Source organism: Lineus longissimus, chromosome 14, assembly GCF_910592395.1.
Source record: "Lineus longissimus chromosome 14, tnLinLong1.2, whole genome shotgun sequence".
Classification (NCBI taxonomy): Eukaryota; Metazoa; Nemertea; class Pilidiophora; order Heteronemertea; family Lineidae; genus Lineus; species Lineus longissimus.
The window spans coordinates 15,524,871-15,537,952 of record NC_088321.1 but is presented as its reverse complement, the minus strand read 5'-3'; the positions used below and the strand labels follow the sequence as shown (position 1 = coordinate 15,537,952).

Genomic DNA, 13,082 nt, shown 5'->3' with positions numbered 1-13,082 from the left:
GATTGTGGTAATTGTCCTCAGCCAGTCCACTAGCACAACCAGCCAGATTTGAGTTGGCCGATGTAAGGCCATGACCAACTGACCTACTTCTATTGTGTGTACATAATTCATCTTTGCGTGATTGTGGTGTTGTCCTTATCGAGGACAACTTTTGCTCTGGAACAACCATCCAGGTTGGAGTAGGCTGGGAGGCTTTTACTAGACCACTTGCTCGCCAAGGCATGACAGAGGAATTAGTGTTGAAAGTGTGATCATCTCGGTTATGTGCAGGTATTTCGAAGTAAGGTGGGTTTTCATCTGATTTATATATAGTGCTGCGTGTCTGGCATTGTGAAACTACTGTAGTAGGTAGTCGTCGTCGTCTGTCGTCGGCCTAAAGCGGTGAGCAAACCAACAGTTAGTCAAGTCGCTGCTGTAACTAATCTTCAGGAAGCACTCTTCTAAACGTCCATAGCCTGGATTATTTATATTCGCTGCTACTTCAGACAGAAATATCTTTTTGTAACGTTTTTCGAGGGCTTTGGTAGACATATGTTCGCGAGTGACGTTCCGTGGGCAGAAACTCCATCCTGGGATGATGACTGCCTGCTGTCTACTTCACAGAGTGTTAGTCTCAGTCAACTAGAGTTGCTGTTGACTGTGGCTGTGATCAATACTTTAAACGGCTCTTGACTATTCCCCCTGTTTTTCTGCTTGCAACTATTGTATTATCCGGGTCGGTGGCTGTGGTTGAAGCAGCCAGTTGTTAGTTTGGCTGTTAACTTTTCCTTGAACTGGATACCTGTTTGCTGATCGATATTCTATTGAGACCGATTTGTAACGGTAAGTCTTTGTTGCTCACTACAGACATGTCCACTGGGTGGCAGCGCCAATTTTATGGCGAGAACTTATGGAGGAATTGGTGAGGAACTGATGGACAATGTAAAGTTGATTGGCAACCCGAGAGTCATGATGACAGTGCAAAAAAGCTGATTTCGAAAACCCGTCCTCAAGACATAGACTTGGTGTTTCCTGATGTCGAATTCATACAGGCTAGCTATGTCGTAATCGTTCTGTGAAGTTGTTTTTTTTCTCACAATCACCACAAATTAGGTACGCGTATCGCATCCCATTAATGAATGTCATTGGCAGTTGACTTTTGTTTGATCGATTTTGACAGCTTTTTGGTTTCGAAAGACTGTTTTAATGCCCCCCACGTGTTTTTTTTTATCAAGAAGTGAGACTCTTATTGTTTTTATGTCCAATGATGAGAAGGTGGCAAACACAAGATGTCAAGTTTGATTGCATACTTGCTAGGATTAAGTATCTAAGTACTTTTTTAGCCAATAAAAAGGTAATATACGGCATACGGAATAGACTCCCGAGGCTGTCGATACGTCATCCTAGAAATACATGTTGGCCTATTTAATACTGTATGAGGAATCCGCTACCGGCATCACCGCAGTGTAGAACTGTAAGGCCGGTGTAACATCTGTGGTTGTTCCCCATGTGTCAGTGTTTCCAAACAATAGGCAGCTAGAGAGACCACGACTTTTCAATAGGGGGGATACACAGAAAAACTTGTCAATCTATATTTGAGCGTTCCCAAACAATGAGGGGAAACACTCAAAAACATTACACCGGTGAAGCGGTCGAAGGTGCCCCTGGGAATGTGTCCGGAAATATGGTTCTCCTTTAGAGACGCCTGATGCCAAATGGAATTCGGGCCTGATCTCTTAGAAAGTCCCTTGAAATCGATCTAAAGTTGCGGATGATGACCTTGTCTAACCAAAGCAACCTCGACCTTCAACCACAGTGCGCTTAGACTCCATCGACTACAGTCCAGCCGCAGTGGACCGGCCTCGTCCCTCACCCTAACACAGTATGTCAAGGGTCGCGAATGAATCTACCATCGGACAGGTGTAATTGGTTGATAGCGTGTCAGCGAATCAGCGGTTCGCTGCAGCCAAGGCCGTCATCGATTTGTGCAACATATATGTTTCTCGCAAACACTGGCTGACAATTGCCTCCGATGGACCTTGAGCTCTTCAACTCGCTTTAGTCGTGTCCGCTGCAGGGAGATTCTGAAGTTGGTGTAACGTTGGCGTAAATACACTTTGTATTCCGTTCTAGCGATTGCTTTCACAGCATGTTTTAAAATGATTTTTCAATGATCCTGTTTCGAGAAGTCACGGTCCTTCTGGAAGTCATTCTTGTACGAAAAAACAACGTAGCAGCATCTCATTCCATACGTGTCCCTTTAATGGGTTGAGCGTACGTAGGCTTTTCTTTCTCTCAGTAGGAATAATTCATCGGTGCGAAAGGTAGGCTTTTACATTTTCAGTAGCGGGAGAGAGGTTGCTGGATGAATCTTTCATTGCCGTGTCATAGCATGAGATATTTTATCGGTGATCTCAGCGTCCAGCATTTCAATGGTTCTTACTTAGCGTTTTAGGCCGAGAGGTGAAGGGACAGTAGGCCCGGGGGAGGAGGCAGTAGTAGGCCCGGGAGGGGCACTTTTCGTTGGAAAAGGGCTCAAATCTGCATGAAAATCATTTTTTTCGGCGACCTCAACCTTCCCTCCTGCGTCTTTTAATACGCGATAAAAACTTGCTGACGCAGTACACCATAAAGATCAAGACAGTTGCTCCGTGAATAGGCCTATGTACTTAACATCAATTTCAGTATGTTGTTGCGTAGACAGATGTACATATACTATAAATTACAGGTTTCAGGAAATTCCTGTGCATGATAACTCACACTGCCTATGCCTACATGTTACTGCATTTCTATTTTCCTGGACCGACGCACCCCTTTAAGTCAAGGTTGGCGCCTGTGTTCAGTTACCAGGTTGATCACGCCAGGTGAATAATAACGGATGTTTCACAGCAACTGGATCATGAACTCAGAGTCATGTTTGAGAATCACCTTGGGGAAGAAACCGACTTTGGTGTTTTTCAAAAGCGCCCCCCAAACGACCGATTTTTCCGAGTGCTCAGACAAAGGCGCTAATTTGCGAAGGTATTATATATCGCAGTTATAGGTCATCCCCTCGAAAACACAGAGTCAGTCGTACCTTGGTCGTTAGTGCCGAGTGTTGGTCTGAGAGGTAGGCCTACAGGATGCAGGTAGGTATGCTTATACTAAAAAAAACCTTTTGCTTGTATCTTTATTAACCTAGTAGTTGGCCTACTCAATAATGCATATGCCTGGTTGATAAATTGACGAGTGTTACCCGGGAAAACTCTATTCGATTGCTAACCAATTGGCCTGGCCCAGCAGCATCATGATACAATTGCAGAACACTTATCTACCATGTTTACCTCGCAAACACTCTCGGCAGTTTGCTAAACAGTGTTACCGTTACGTCAAAACATTTTCACAGGGTGGCCGGGGATTCGGACAGTGTCAACAAATCACTGTCCGCCATATGGTCACCGAAGGGGCTAGCAGACGACAGCAAATAAATTGAAAGCACAGGCATATTCAACCGCGAATATTTCCTGTTCTATGGCACTCGATGTGGATGCTGGTGGTGTTTCTAGAAACTGACACTGTCCGAATCCCCACACTGATTTCGTCGGTCTTGGTAACAACAATTATTTACTTTGCCATTTCAACTCCGATTCATTTAGATCCAATTAGTTCTGTGATCAAACACAGGTTCACTTTATGGGTGTTCGAAATCATTTTTTTAACAAGGGCGGTGTTGCGATGATTTTTGAGCGTGGCGCAAATGTGAATAAACACAAGACGTTATGACACGACAGGCCATATAACAGTAGTTTACCATAGTGCTTCGTCATTCGTATAGGGTTGTAAACACTTAATCGCTCTCTAAGGCCAGACGCAAGCTGTTCCGTGGTCTCTCCATTGATTTTTTTTCGATTTTTACTTGCCGATTGTGTTAGATAGAATAGTGTTTTTCTCATAGTGCGTGTCCGATTTATCTCTGGTTCTGTGTCATCGATCGTGGGCGCCTGAGTTCACCTGGTTGGGCCATTCCGGAGGATAGTTCGTATCGGCGGCTGGGTTTTTCGAGGCTTGACCGGATTCAAACTCAACTAGCGAAATGAGTCCCCGCTTAACCGCTATCGCTCTATTCGTATTACTTTTTTGGTTTAGTGATTCTTGGTTTAGTGATCATCCTATTCCGCCTATACGACATGAAAAAGCCAGATCTCAGGATGAAGCTTAATACGCTTATTTCGCACTTCTGTTTCAATTTATGTCCAATGGTTGGTGTTCGAGACATTCATTCTCATATTTTGTTCAGTCAGGTATCTTGCATCTCACTCTAATGTGGTTCAAATCTCCTTTCTATTTACAGGTCCCGTCTTTGAAGAGAGTTCGTTGATACCAATAGCCAATAGGAGCTCCCGACGACTATCAGGAAAGGGGCCAGTCCCTGCGGCCGTCTTGTCAGAGAATCACGTGACCAAGCTGATTGAAGCAAAATGGTGCTGTGCGTGGGGACGCAGAGCAGTCCGCCGGTAGTTTTCAAGCACACCAAACATGACATCCGGCAGCAGAGGTTAGTAAAATGCGAAATACTCTGCCTTCACTTTTATTAGGTCAAAAGATGTTCAGAGTATCAATACTCCAGCACTAGTAGTATGCAATGCATTATGATGCGCATCCGGGCATAACCAATTTTCAAGATATAGTTTGCATATGACGTAGGAGTAAAAAAAGTCTGATCTCAGGATGCATGATGCGTCGTATATTGCTTACTTTCAGATAGGCTAAAACACTTATGTTCTGCCTTATGTGTTCTATAATGTGCTTGTGCCGACCTGAAAGTAAGCAACGTAATGAATGTGTTGGAACATACGCGTTAGTGCCGACCTGAAAGTAAGCAACGTGCTTACTTTCAGGTCGGTACAAACACATTATAAAATACATGAGGCAGAACATACGCGTTAGTGCCGACCTGAAAGTAAGCAACGTGCACATGTATTACGTTGCTTACTTTCAGGTCGGCACTAACGCGTATGTTCCAACACATGTATTACGTTGCTTACTTTCAGGTCGGCACTAACACGTATGTTCTACCACACGTTATGTATAACGTCGCTTACTTTTAGGTCGGCACTAACGCATGTATTGTATGATGTTGCTTACTTTCAGGTCGGCACTAACGCGTATATGCTGCCTCATGTATTGTATGGTCTTCTGTGTGTTCGGTTTAGTGTTTCCCATATGCGATGTACTCACGAAATCAAGCGACAGACATCGCTTATACAGCGAGGTAAGCAATCGCTATACAAGTATTTCCTCATCAGCAACGAAGGTAGAATCTCCCAAAAGTATTTAACCGAGGGTGCGAAGCTAGCGACGTAAGCACTTTTTAAAGTTGTTTCAACTTTACAGACTCAAACAGGACCGTTTATCTCGTTCGGCAACAGCGAAGTTCTAGACGTCGGTATCGTGTACATCAAAGTGACCTAGTTTTCAAATTGAGACATATCTTTAATTCATAAATTGACCAATTAATTAAAGAAAGGTTTGGCTGGTTTTTTGCGATGCGAACATTTCCTAGGCCTCTTTCCTGAGAACCGTGTACATCTCTTCTTGAGTTAATTATTGAGTATAGAGCTGAGCGTATACTAGGGCAATATCAACTCAATAAACAATATTTGGTGATAGTATTAATAATGTTAGAAGGAGGAAACTGGCGACCCCAGAGGAAACCTACACTATCCGAGAAAGTCGCCCTCTCTATCACGTGAGTGTACCGAGACTGACCGGGAATCGAACCCGGGACCTCGGAGGTGACTTGCGCTGGTCTTGCCACTGCGCCTCTCCGACAGCCCAAATGATTTTTTTATCTCTTGTGACTATTTTAGGTCTTCCTGATCCTCGTCATGATGCAGTCCATCGTTATCCTAGGGTACTTCTTCATCTATATCTTACGCCAAGGAGGGAAATCTTCAGCAGAAGCTGGAAGAGATGAACTGGAAAAGGGTAAGTTGAATGTACTACGTGTCAAAAAAATACACGTACACTTTTAATTCTTAATGACTCTTTTTGTTTTTGAATGAAGTCAAACCAGATATTTTGCCAACGTTCATTCAAAAAGAAAGGAGCTATTGGGAATGAATATTTGACACGTATTTTTTTGTAAATGTGCATGAGCGTTTTTTCTTTGAAATTTTTACCCGTAACCAATTATAAGATGATTTCTGTTGACCAAAGTTGATTCAAAGTCATCAAGAGTGCCAGACAATAGGAGGGAATAAAAAACACATAACCTAATAGTCAAGAACACTTTAAGCGAGAAGCGACCAGTGAATAACATAATTTAGTGTTTAAATTGACTCTGGTGCAAAGGCCAAGTAGAAAATAGCATGTGATTAATAATTTCGACAGTAAGAGCTAAAAGCATCTTGAGCGATATCAAATGCATTGTAATTTAATGTGTTATGACGGCTGTCTGGTTGCGATTTGTATCAAAAAAGTTTTTTTTTCAGAAGTTTTAGTGGTTAGTACTATATCATACGTGTTTAAAGGGGCGAGCAAAAGATGAGTTAATGAACTAAAAACATTAGTCTGGGAAAGAGAGGGGAGTAAATTTCTCACTAAAATCTGAAATTTCTGATACTTTTTACAAAAGTGGTGAACTTTTCAAATGATTGCCTGCTTGTGACAGAACCGAGAGTTGAAACTCCTCTCGATACACTGTCTAGATTGGCCAAACACGTGCATGCACACGCTTTCTTAAGGAACATTGCAAAACATAGAACATTGCAAATATATGTTAAACGTGTATGGGATGAACTTTCAACAGGCAAGAGTGGTCGATATCATCTATATGATAACCATTTGCATGTACATGTCCTTCAATTTTGTTGGTCATACTAGTTTTACATTTTCATGTTTGTGTGTTCAGCTGGCTTTTATCAATTTTAATAATCTTGAAGAGTTTTGCCAAAGAGTCAAAAGCACTGGCCATGAACAGTTCTATTCACCATGTCAAGAATCCAGATGATTTGCGACATTACAATTTACTCATATCAGGGGTCATGACCCATATTCTTATTCTTTATGACGGCAGATCCTCTATGGGGACAACTTGGGCGTCATAGGATCTAGCCAGGAGCATAGTACCTCTGCTTGCCACCATGCGCCGCCACTCGTAGTATCGCATCACACTAAGTCTGATCTGTCAGGGTTGTGAAGCAGTCTTGGACATTGCTCGTGAAACTCATGGATACACCCAGTTCTAGTGCATTGTTTAATGCAGTTCAATTACTTTTCTCAATGATCCTGTTTGGAGATGTCACGGCCCTGCTGGAAGACATTTTTGTATGAAAAACCAACATATCTCAACACATCTCAAGTTGTCCCTTGAAATAGGCTAACGGGAAATAGTTAAAGCTGAGAAGAGGCTTTTAATAAGTCTAAAGTAAAATACTCCGATGTTTATTTTGATTTGCAGACAGACAGCAAAGCAATGACCACCTTTCTGGTGTTGACCCCTCTCAAGTCCAGCTTCTTTCGGTCCAGGACGATGGTATTGCGCCCCCTATATTTTGTAGCTATAATCTGCTTGCTAGTAGTTTAGACTTTCCTTTAGTTTTCCTTTGAATACCAAAGCAATTTGTCATTTGACGGAAAAAACTGCCCAAAGGGAAATCTGGTGATCGACAGCCATTTTATTTGACATCTTGCTGGACGGATGTTTATTTGACATCAAATGGGTGTAAATGGACTACAGCCAAATCATATTAGTCCTTTGGATGTCTTGTTGGATTGATATCCATTTCACATCATAGGTGAAGTCATAAAGGAATAATCGTAAAGGTCTCACTTCCTGTGAAGGGGATGTCCGTTAGACACAAAATGGCTGCTTATATCATGTGAGTAAATCAACCATGACAACAGACGTCTTAACTGTGAATAAAATGCTTCAAGCTCACAATTTGTAGTACGTGCTTTGATACGGCTTGGACGAGCTGAAAACGCGTTAAGATATCAAGTACCCCATGGAGCCAAAATTACTATCTTTTTAGGTTATCACTTCCACATGAGACTATTTTATTAGATCAGGCATCTGTCGGAGACGTAACCGACATCACCCGATTTCCCTACGTAGCAGCTTTCTCTCTAACTCTGGCAAACTTCCAATTGTAAAATGAACTCATATGAATATTTGATGAAGCTCATCTTCTATGGTATTTTCCCTTTGCCCATTGCAACTGGTGTACGACATTTCTCTCGGTGCTCAACACTTCCTGTTTGTTACCATGGACGTTTACTTGTGGGCGTATTACTTGTGGGCGTTTTAGTGCAATAAACGATTTGAATTTGAATTTTAGTTTGAATTTGCTTGTGTTTTCTGTATGGTGGAAGAATAAAAAGGGGAAAAGGTGTAGAAGTATTACATTTTATGTCCATCGGTACTTTTTTGGGTTGTGTCGGCAAAAGGTCAAAAATCGAGCTTGAGTTTTATGCATGGAAGGGCAGAGAGGGAAAATGGTGTCAAGGTATAGTGTATAGATATAACTACATTTTATCTTTTCCGGCAAAGAAAATCCAATAAACAGTAAAAAATGACTTCATACGCGTGATCGTTGAATATTAGATTCAAAGAATGGGTTGATGCGCATTTTTTTAACCAAAGCATTTTGGATGGCTTTAAGATGGTCTGGGATGCTGTTATACTCTTGCTCAAACACCGTGGCACTTCCGCCTTTTAGTGCTAAAAGGCTAAAGTGGCATGGACAACAACTATTCTGACATCCCTTTGTCGGTCGTGCAATTAACACAACAATACAATTGTCGGAAACAGGAAGTAAAATGGATTCGGGTCGGGGAGGTTATACCGGAAGTCATGACGCTTTGCTTTTAGTATTAGCGACCGATGTTTTAGAGACGTCAGAGAACATATGCTACATTTGTGATGTTGACATTACTTCATACCCGGCATTAGATTAATTGGAAATTTTCCAGTTTCGAAGGTGGGAGTCCTATCTCTGTACAACAAAGAGTTGACTCACTACCTTGAAATTTGCATTCACTTCGTTTTGAATGATCGAGTTTTATTTCAAGTTCTATCCAAAATGGTGGTATCTATGGTCAACCCTTAAAATCACACAAAACCTTACTTTGCGGTAAACACGTCATGTCGTTGTCTGTTCTTGCAGCTCTTGAGAATATGAACGCAGGCTCAGAGACCAGCATAGACAATAAAGCTGAAGGAAAGATCCCCGGAGTCACCAACGGGTCCAATGGCACCCAAGGTCACAAGGCGCCACGGGACTATGAGCCTCCCTCTTCCACGGAGATTGGCCCACCGCTGAGCATGGCGGAGGAGGGTCTGAACCTTTACACCAGAATCGGTACTGTAGGTTAGTATTACTTTTAAACCACTCGGCTGCAGACGGCAGGTTTGGCGGATTTCGAATGAGCCTATGAATCTCAATGTACATGTATACATAAAACTGTGGGCCGGATCTCTCAAGCACGGGGTTCGAAGGGAAATGACAGCTCCCCGCACTCCTGTGCCGACAGCGTGGTGTCAATTCTAAAACGCCTCAATGTGGTTTTGACTGCTTCAAGATATTTCACCAACCAAAAGTGGTAATGTCTGCGTACGAACAACCGCTGCCTCCACAACGAGGCACAGTGCTCCATACACTGTAAACAGTGCCACTTAATAACCCCGGTGTTTTTGAATTTTCGACTGAATAATCCTGTGATCTCATGTTGACATTTTTCTTTCAGTTTTTGCACTCGGAGCCGTGATACTGAAAGTGCTGAGAATAATAGAGCCTTTTGATAATAATATAAATATGGAATGTGTTTCCAAGGTGCACATCTTCACACAAACTTCCTTCCTAGTTTTCCTTGGAATGGAAACTGTCTTCATCTTTAAATTTCACCAGGTACGTGTATTGGTCGAAAATTTTGCCGTGTTTCTCTCCTGAAGTATTCTGCCTGCGTTGGAGTCAGCATGATTCATTTTTTCTCTTTATCTTGACAGGTTGTGATCAACAAACACAAGCCGTTTGTCCGCATTTGTCTCGTGCATTTGATCGCCGCGAATATGTCGGTATGGCTCTCCGCTTGTACTACAGAGATTGTCGAAGATGTGGGAGAGATGTTTGCTGATGAGAAGGTTGAAGAGACGAACGGTAAGTTTAAGTCAGTGGTTAAGTGTAATCGCCGCATTCCGTTTTGCCATGTTTGTGCTTCGCGAGACGAACTGCCCCCTCGAAGTTGATGTTTTTCATTCTTCATGCCTTTCAATTGTTGATTTGGGTTAAAAACTTGATTTTTTTAAATGGGCTATGGCTTGGGCTCGTTACCGTCCCAAATTTGACGTCATCGTCTCCTCTTTTTCAGCCAATGAAACGCTGCGTTGCCATCACATTGACACCATAGCAGATAAGGTTGCCCCCTACACATTCCCCTGCCTCATTGAATTCAGCCTAATCGCCGCCTCCGCCGCCTTCAAAATGTACTTAAACGTCGGCAAAGTCATCGAACAAGAACAGGCAGCGAAAGATGGGGGGGAGGAGAGTGTGGTGGCGTCACAGAGGAGTCTGGCGTCGTACAAGAGTGAGCACGTGAAAGTCACGTGCGCGACGTTCAGGAGCTTATGGCGAGGATTTGACAACATCATCTGGTTGATTTTCGGGATTATTGTGTCCGCGTTTGTTAGTGTTGGTGTGGTCGTTTTCCTGGTGATACGGGAAGGAGACCTCGAAGTTTCCCCCGAAAACTACTCAACTTACGTTTACGTCTGCACAGAATTAGTCGCGTTGTTCAGTTGTTTAGTAGCCGTCTGCTTTGGATTCAAATACATCCACAATTTAAAGTTTCACCCGCTGGAAAAGGACACCTTTGATGACAAGTTACTAATAATGGCGCAAGGTGGCGTCTTTACATACTCTACATTGCTCGGAATATCAGCTATCTCAGACTTAGCCGGCGGTTACCAAGACACCACATATTTGTATTTAATCCGCGCCATTTTGAATTTCGTCCAATCAGGAATACAGACGGTGTTTGTGCTTGACAGTATGCGCAGGTGCGCTGGGCATGAGGATCACGTGCGCAGGAAGCCAGGGCGTGCGGTAATCTCGTTCCTAGTGATGGTAAACCTCGCCATGTGGTTGGTCAATACTTTTGAGATGGAAAAAGCAGAGGTTTCTGGAGTGAGGGTGATTTATTTTGACCGGGTCGCTTGGTCTGTTGTGTCGCACATGTTGGTTCCTCTTGTTATCTTTTACCGATACCATACGACTGTTTGTTTATCAGAAGTTTGGGTGAATGCTTACGAGATGAGAAAGGAAGAATAGACAAACTGATCCATACAACCTCAGTCATAGCCGTGGATGCTGTTCGAAAATTTAAAATGAGCTGTGTACTTGTAGTGCATTTGCTGTTGTGGACTGGCAGAGAAAAGTCTTTATTGTAGTGACATCTTGTAACTATATTGTAACGCTTGTATTTGCTATAGGTTCGTAGATGTAAATGGCAGCTAGTTCCTTAACGATATGAACAGATATGTCGGCCTCAACCCAACTCATCGTCATTGGTATGGCTTGGTTCGTGTGGCAAAGCTGCCTCCTGATCTAATTTGTCTTTCCATGTACTTACTGTAATCACCAATCAAACAAAGCTCCCCGATCGGCAAGTTGTTGCCCGATACCACGCGCGCCTGTAGATGATAGAGTTTCCCAACTCTCGATCTAGCTATGCCAACATGTGGCTGAATGTAGAACATTTTACACAATATGATTTTAAAAAGCGCGATATCTCGCCAAATCGATTGTCAATTACCGATTGTCAACGTGTGTCGTACACAAATTGACAGAGAGAAAATAGGGAATCATACTGGAATCAACAAGAAATGCACAGATTTCACCTATTTTTAGAAATGACACGTGTCATAGCGAGAGTGTAATGAGGAAATCAGTGGTTAAAGTTCTCCTCTCCAACCATGCTCAGAGGGCAGGGTTAGAGAAACGAATGTAACCCGTATTTCCTCAGGATGTCAGGATCTTAACCAGGGCGGGAATCCAGGCGAAAGAGCTGGTTCAGGCGGCACCTTGCAGTTCGGGAAAGCTTGCCTGACACTGATCTACGGAAATTAACGTATTATATTCCGTGCTTTAGTTCATTACTTGGTATTGCTGATTGGAACACGTCCTCAAATCATTCTTAGCCAGATTATCAAATCAAGCCGCAAAACCGTCTTGCCAGAAGCACATTTGAAGTATTTGTTGTGGTCTTGCTGATAATAAGCTTACACTGTGGTCGGAAATGAAACGTTGCTTCTGCTGTTGGCTTACAATAAATATCGAACTCCTTGTGCACCTGTATTCATCAGAGGGATTTGAGGAAAAAAGGACTAATGAGAGCAAGAAATCATTTTTTGCCGGAATAACTATTTCTGGCCAGAAAAATTAATCTCCTCCTCTAATTAGCACTTTTTGCCTCAAGTCCCCGAGGCACGATCAGCCAATCTGGATGAGATTTTGTCAGGCGTGCGTGGAAAAAACTGGCGTTATCCGCTGAAAATCCATGTTTTTCTTTCTTCGCGGACAATATGAAAATGTCGCGGAGACCCGGCCGGTGCAGTGACCGGCCATTCATAATGCTCTTAAAATTTTATCATTTATCATTTTATCATTTATCATTACGATTTTGTCATCGGTGGCTGCCCAAGGAAACCATTGGGAAAGGATTACGTCCAGCATAGCTAATCATGCATCCTGGTATAACCAGTGGTTTTCTAAATACTCCACCTCTCGATATTTCAAGCGTTTTATTTTGTAATGACGAAGGCGTGAAAAAAACTAAATCTCAGGGTGCTGTTTGTCACGTATTGTAGCTCTAATATGGAATCTCCTCATTCCGTTCTCGGAGTCAGGGCCGACCTAACATCCCTACTGAGTTGCCCTTGCTGGGAGAGCAAATTTTCGGTGGCGGGAGGTTCTTTTATGGGAAGACTTGGTAATGTAGTGATTAGTTCGGCCTTGCGTCGTCGCTGAAATAATCGTCCTAATTTGAGTTTTGTAATCATGGACTTCGCTCAATATTTTCATAATAAAGATATACTTTATAATTACCGGTATTGTTTCGTAGTT

The 13,082-nt window shown here is 42.7% G+C and overlaps 1 protein-coding gene across 5 annotated transcripts; it reads left to right on the top strand.

Annotated features, from left to right (window-relative positions):
* The first annotated feature begins 45 nt into the window (after positions 1 to 45).
* Positions 46 to 13,063, top strand: LOC135498801 (proton channel OtopLc-like). 5 transcript variants are annotated; one of them, XM_064789254.1, is made up of 9 exons: positions 46 to 285; positions 4,310 to 4,513; positions 5,110 to 5,230; positions 5,829 to 5,946; positions 7,421 to 7,495; positions 9,129 to 9,332; positions 9,709 to 9,869; positions 9,968 to 10,118; positions 10,330 to 13,063. In XM_064789254.1, the coding sequence occupies exons 2-9, from the start codon at positions 4,437 to 4,439 to the stop codon at positions 11,286 to 11,288; spliced, it is 1,866 nt and encodes a 621-aa protein (XP_064645324.1). In that variant the 5' UTR covers positions 46 to 285; positions 4,310 to 4,436; the 3' UTR covers positions 11,289 to 13,063. The 5 variants fall into 5 exon arrangements, with proteins under 5 accessions (XP_064645324.1, XP_064645328.1, XP_064645327.1 ...); XM_064789257.1 differs by lacking the exon at positions 46 to 285 and adding an exon at positions 804 to 822; XM_064789255.1 differs by lacking the exon at positions 46 to 285 and adding an exon at positions 2,001 to 2,085.
* The last annotated feature ends 19 nt before the right edge of the window (positions 13,064 to 13,082 follow it).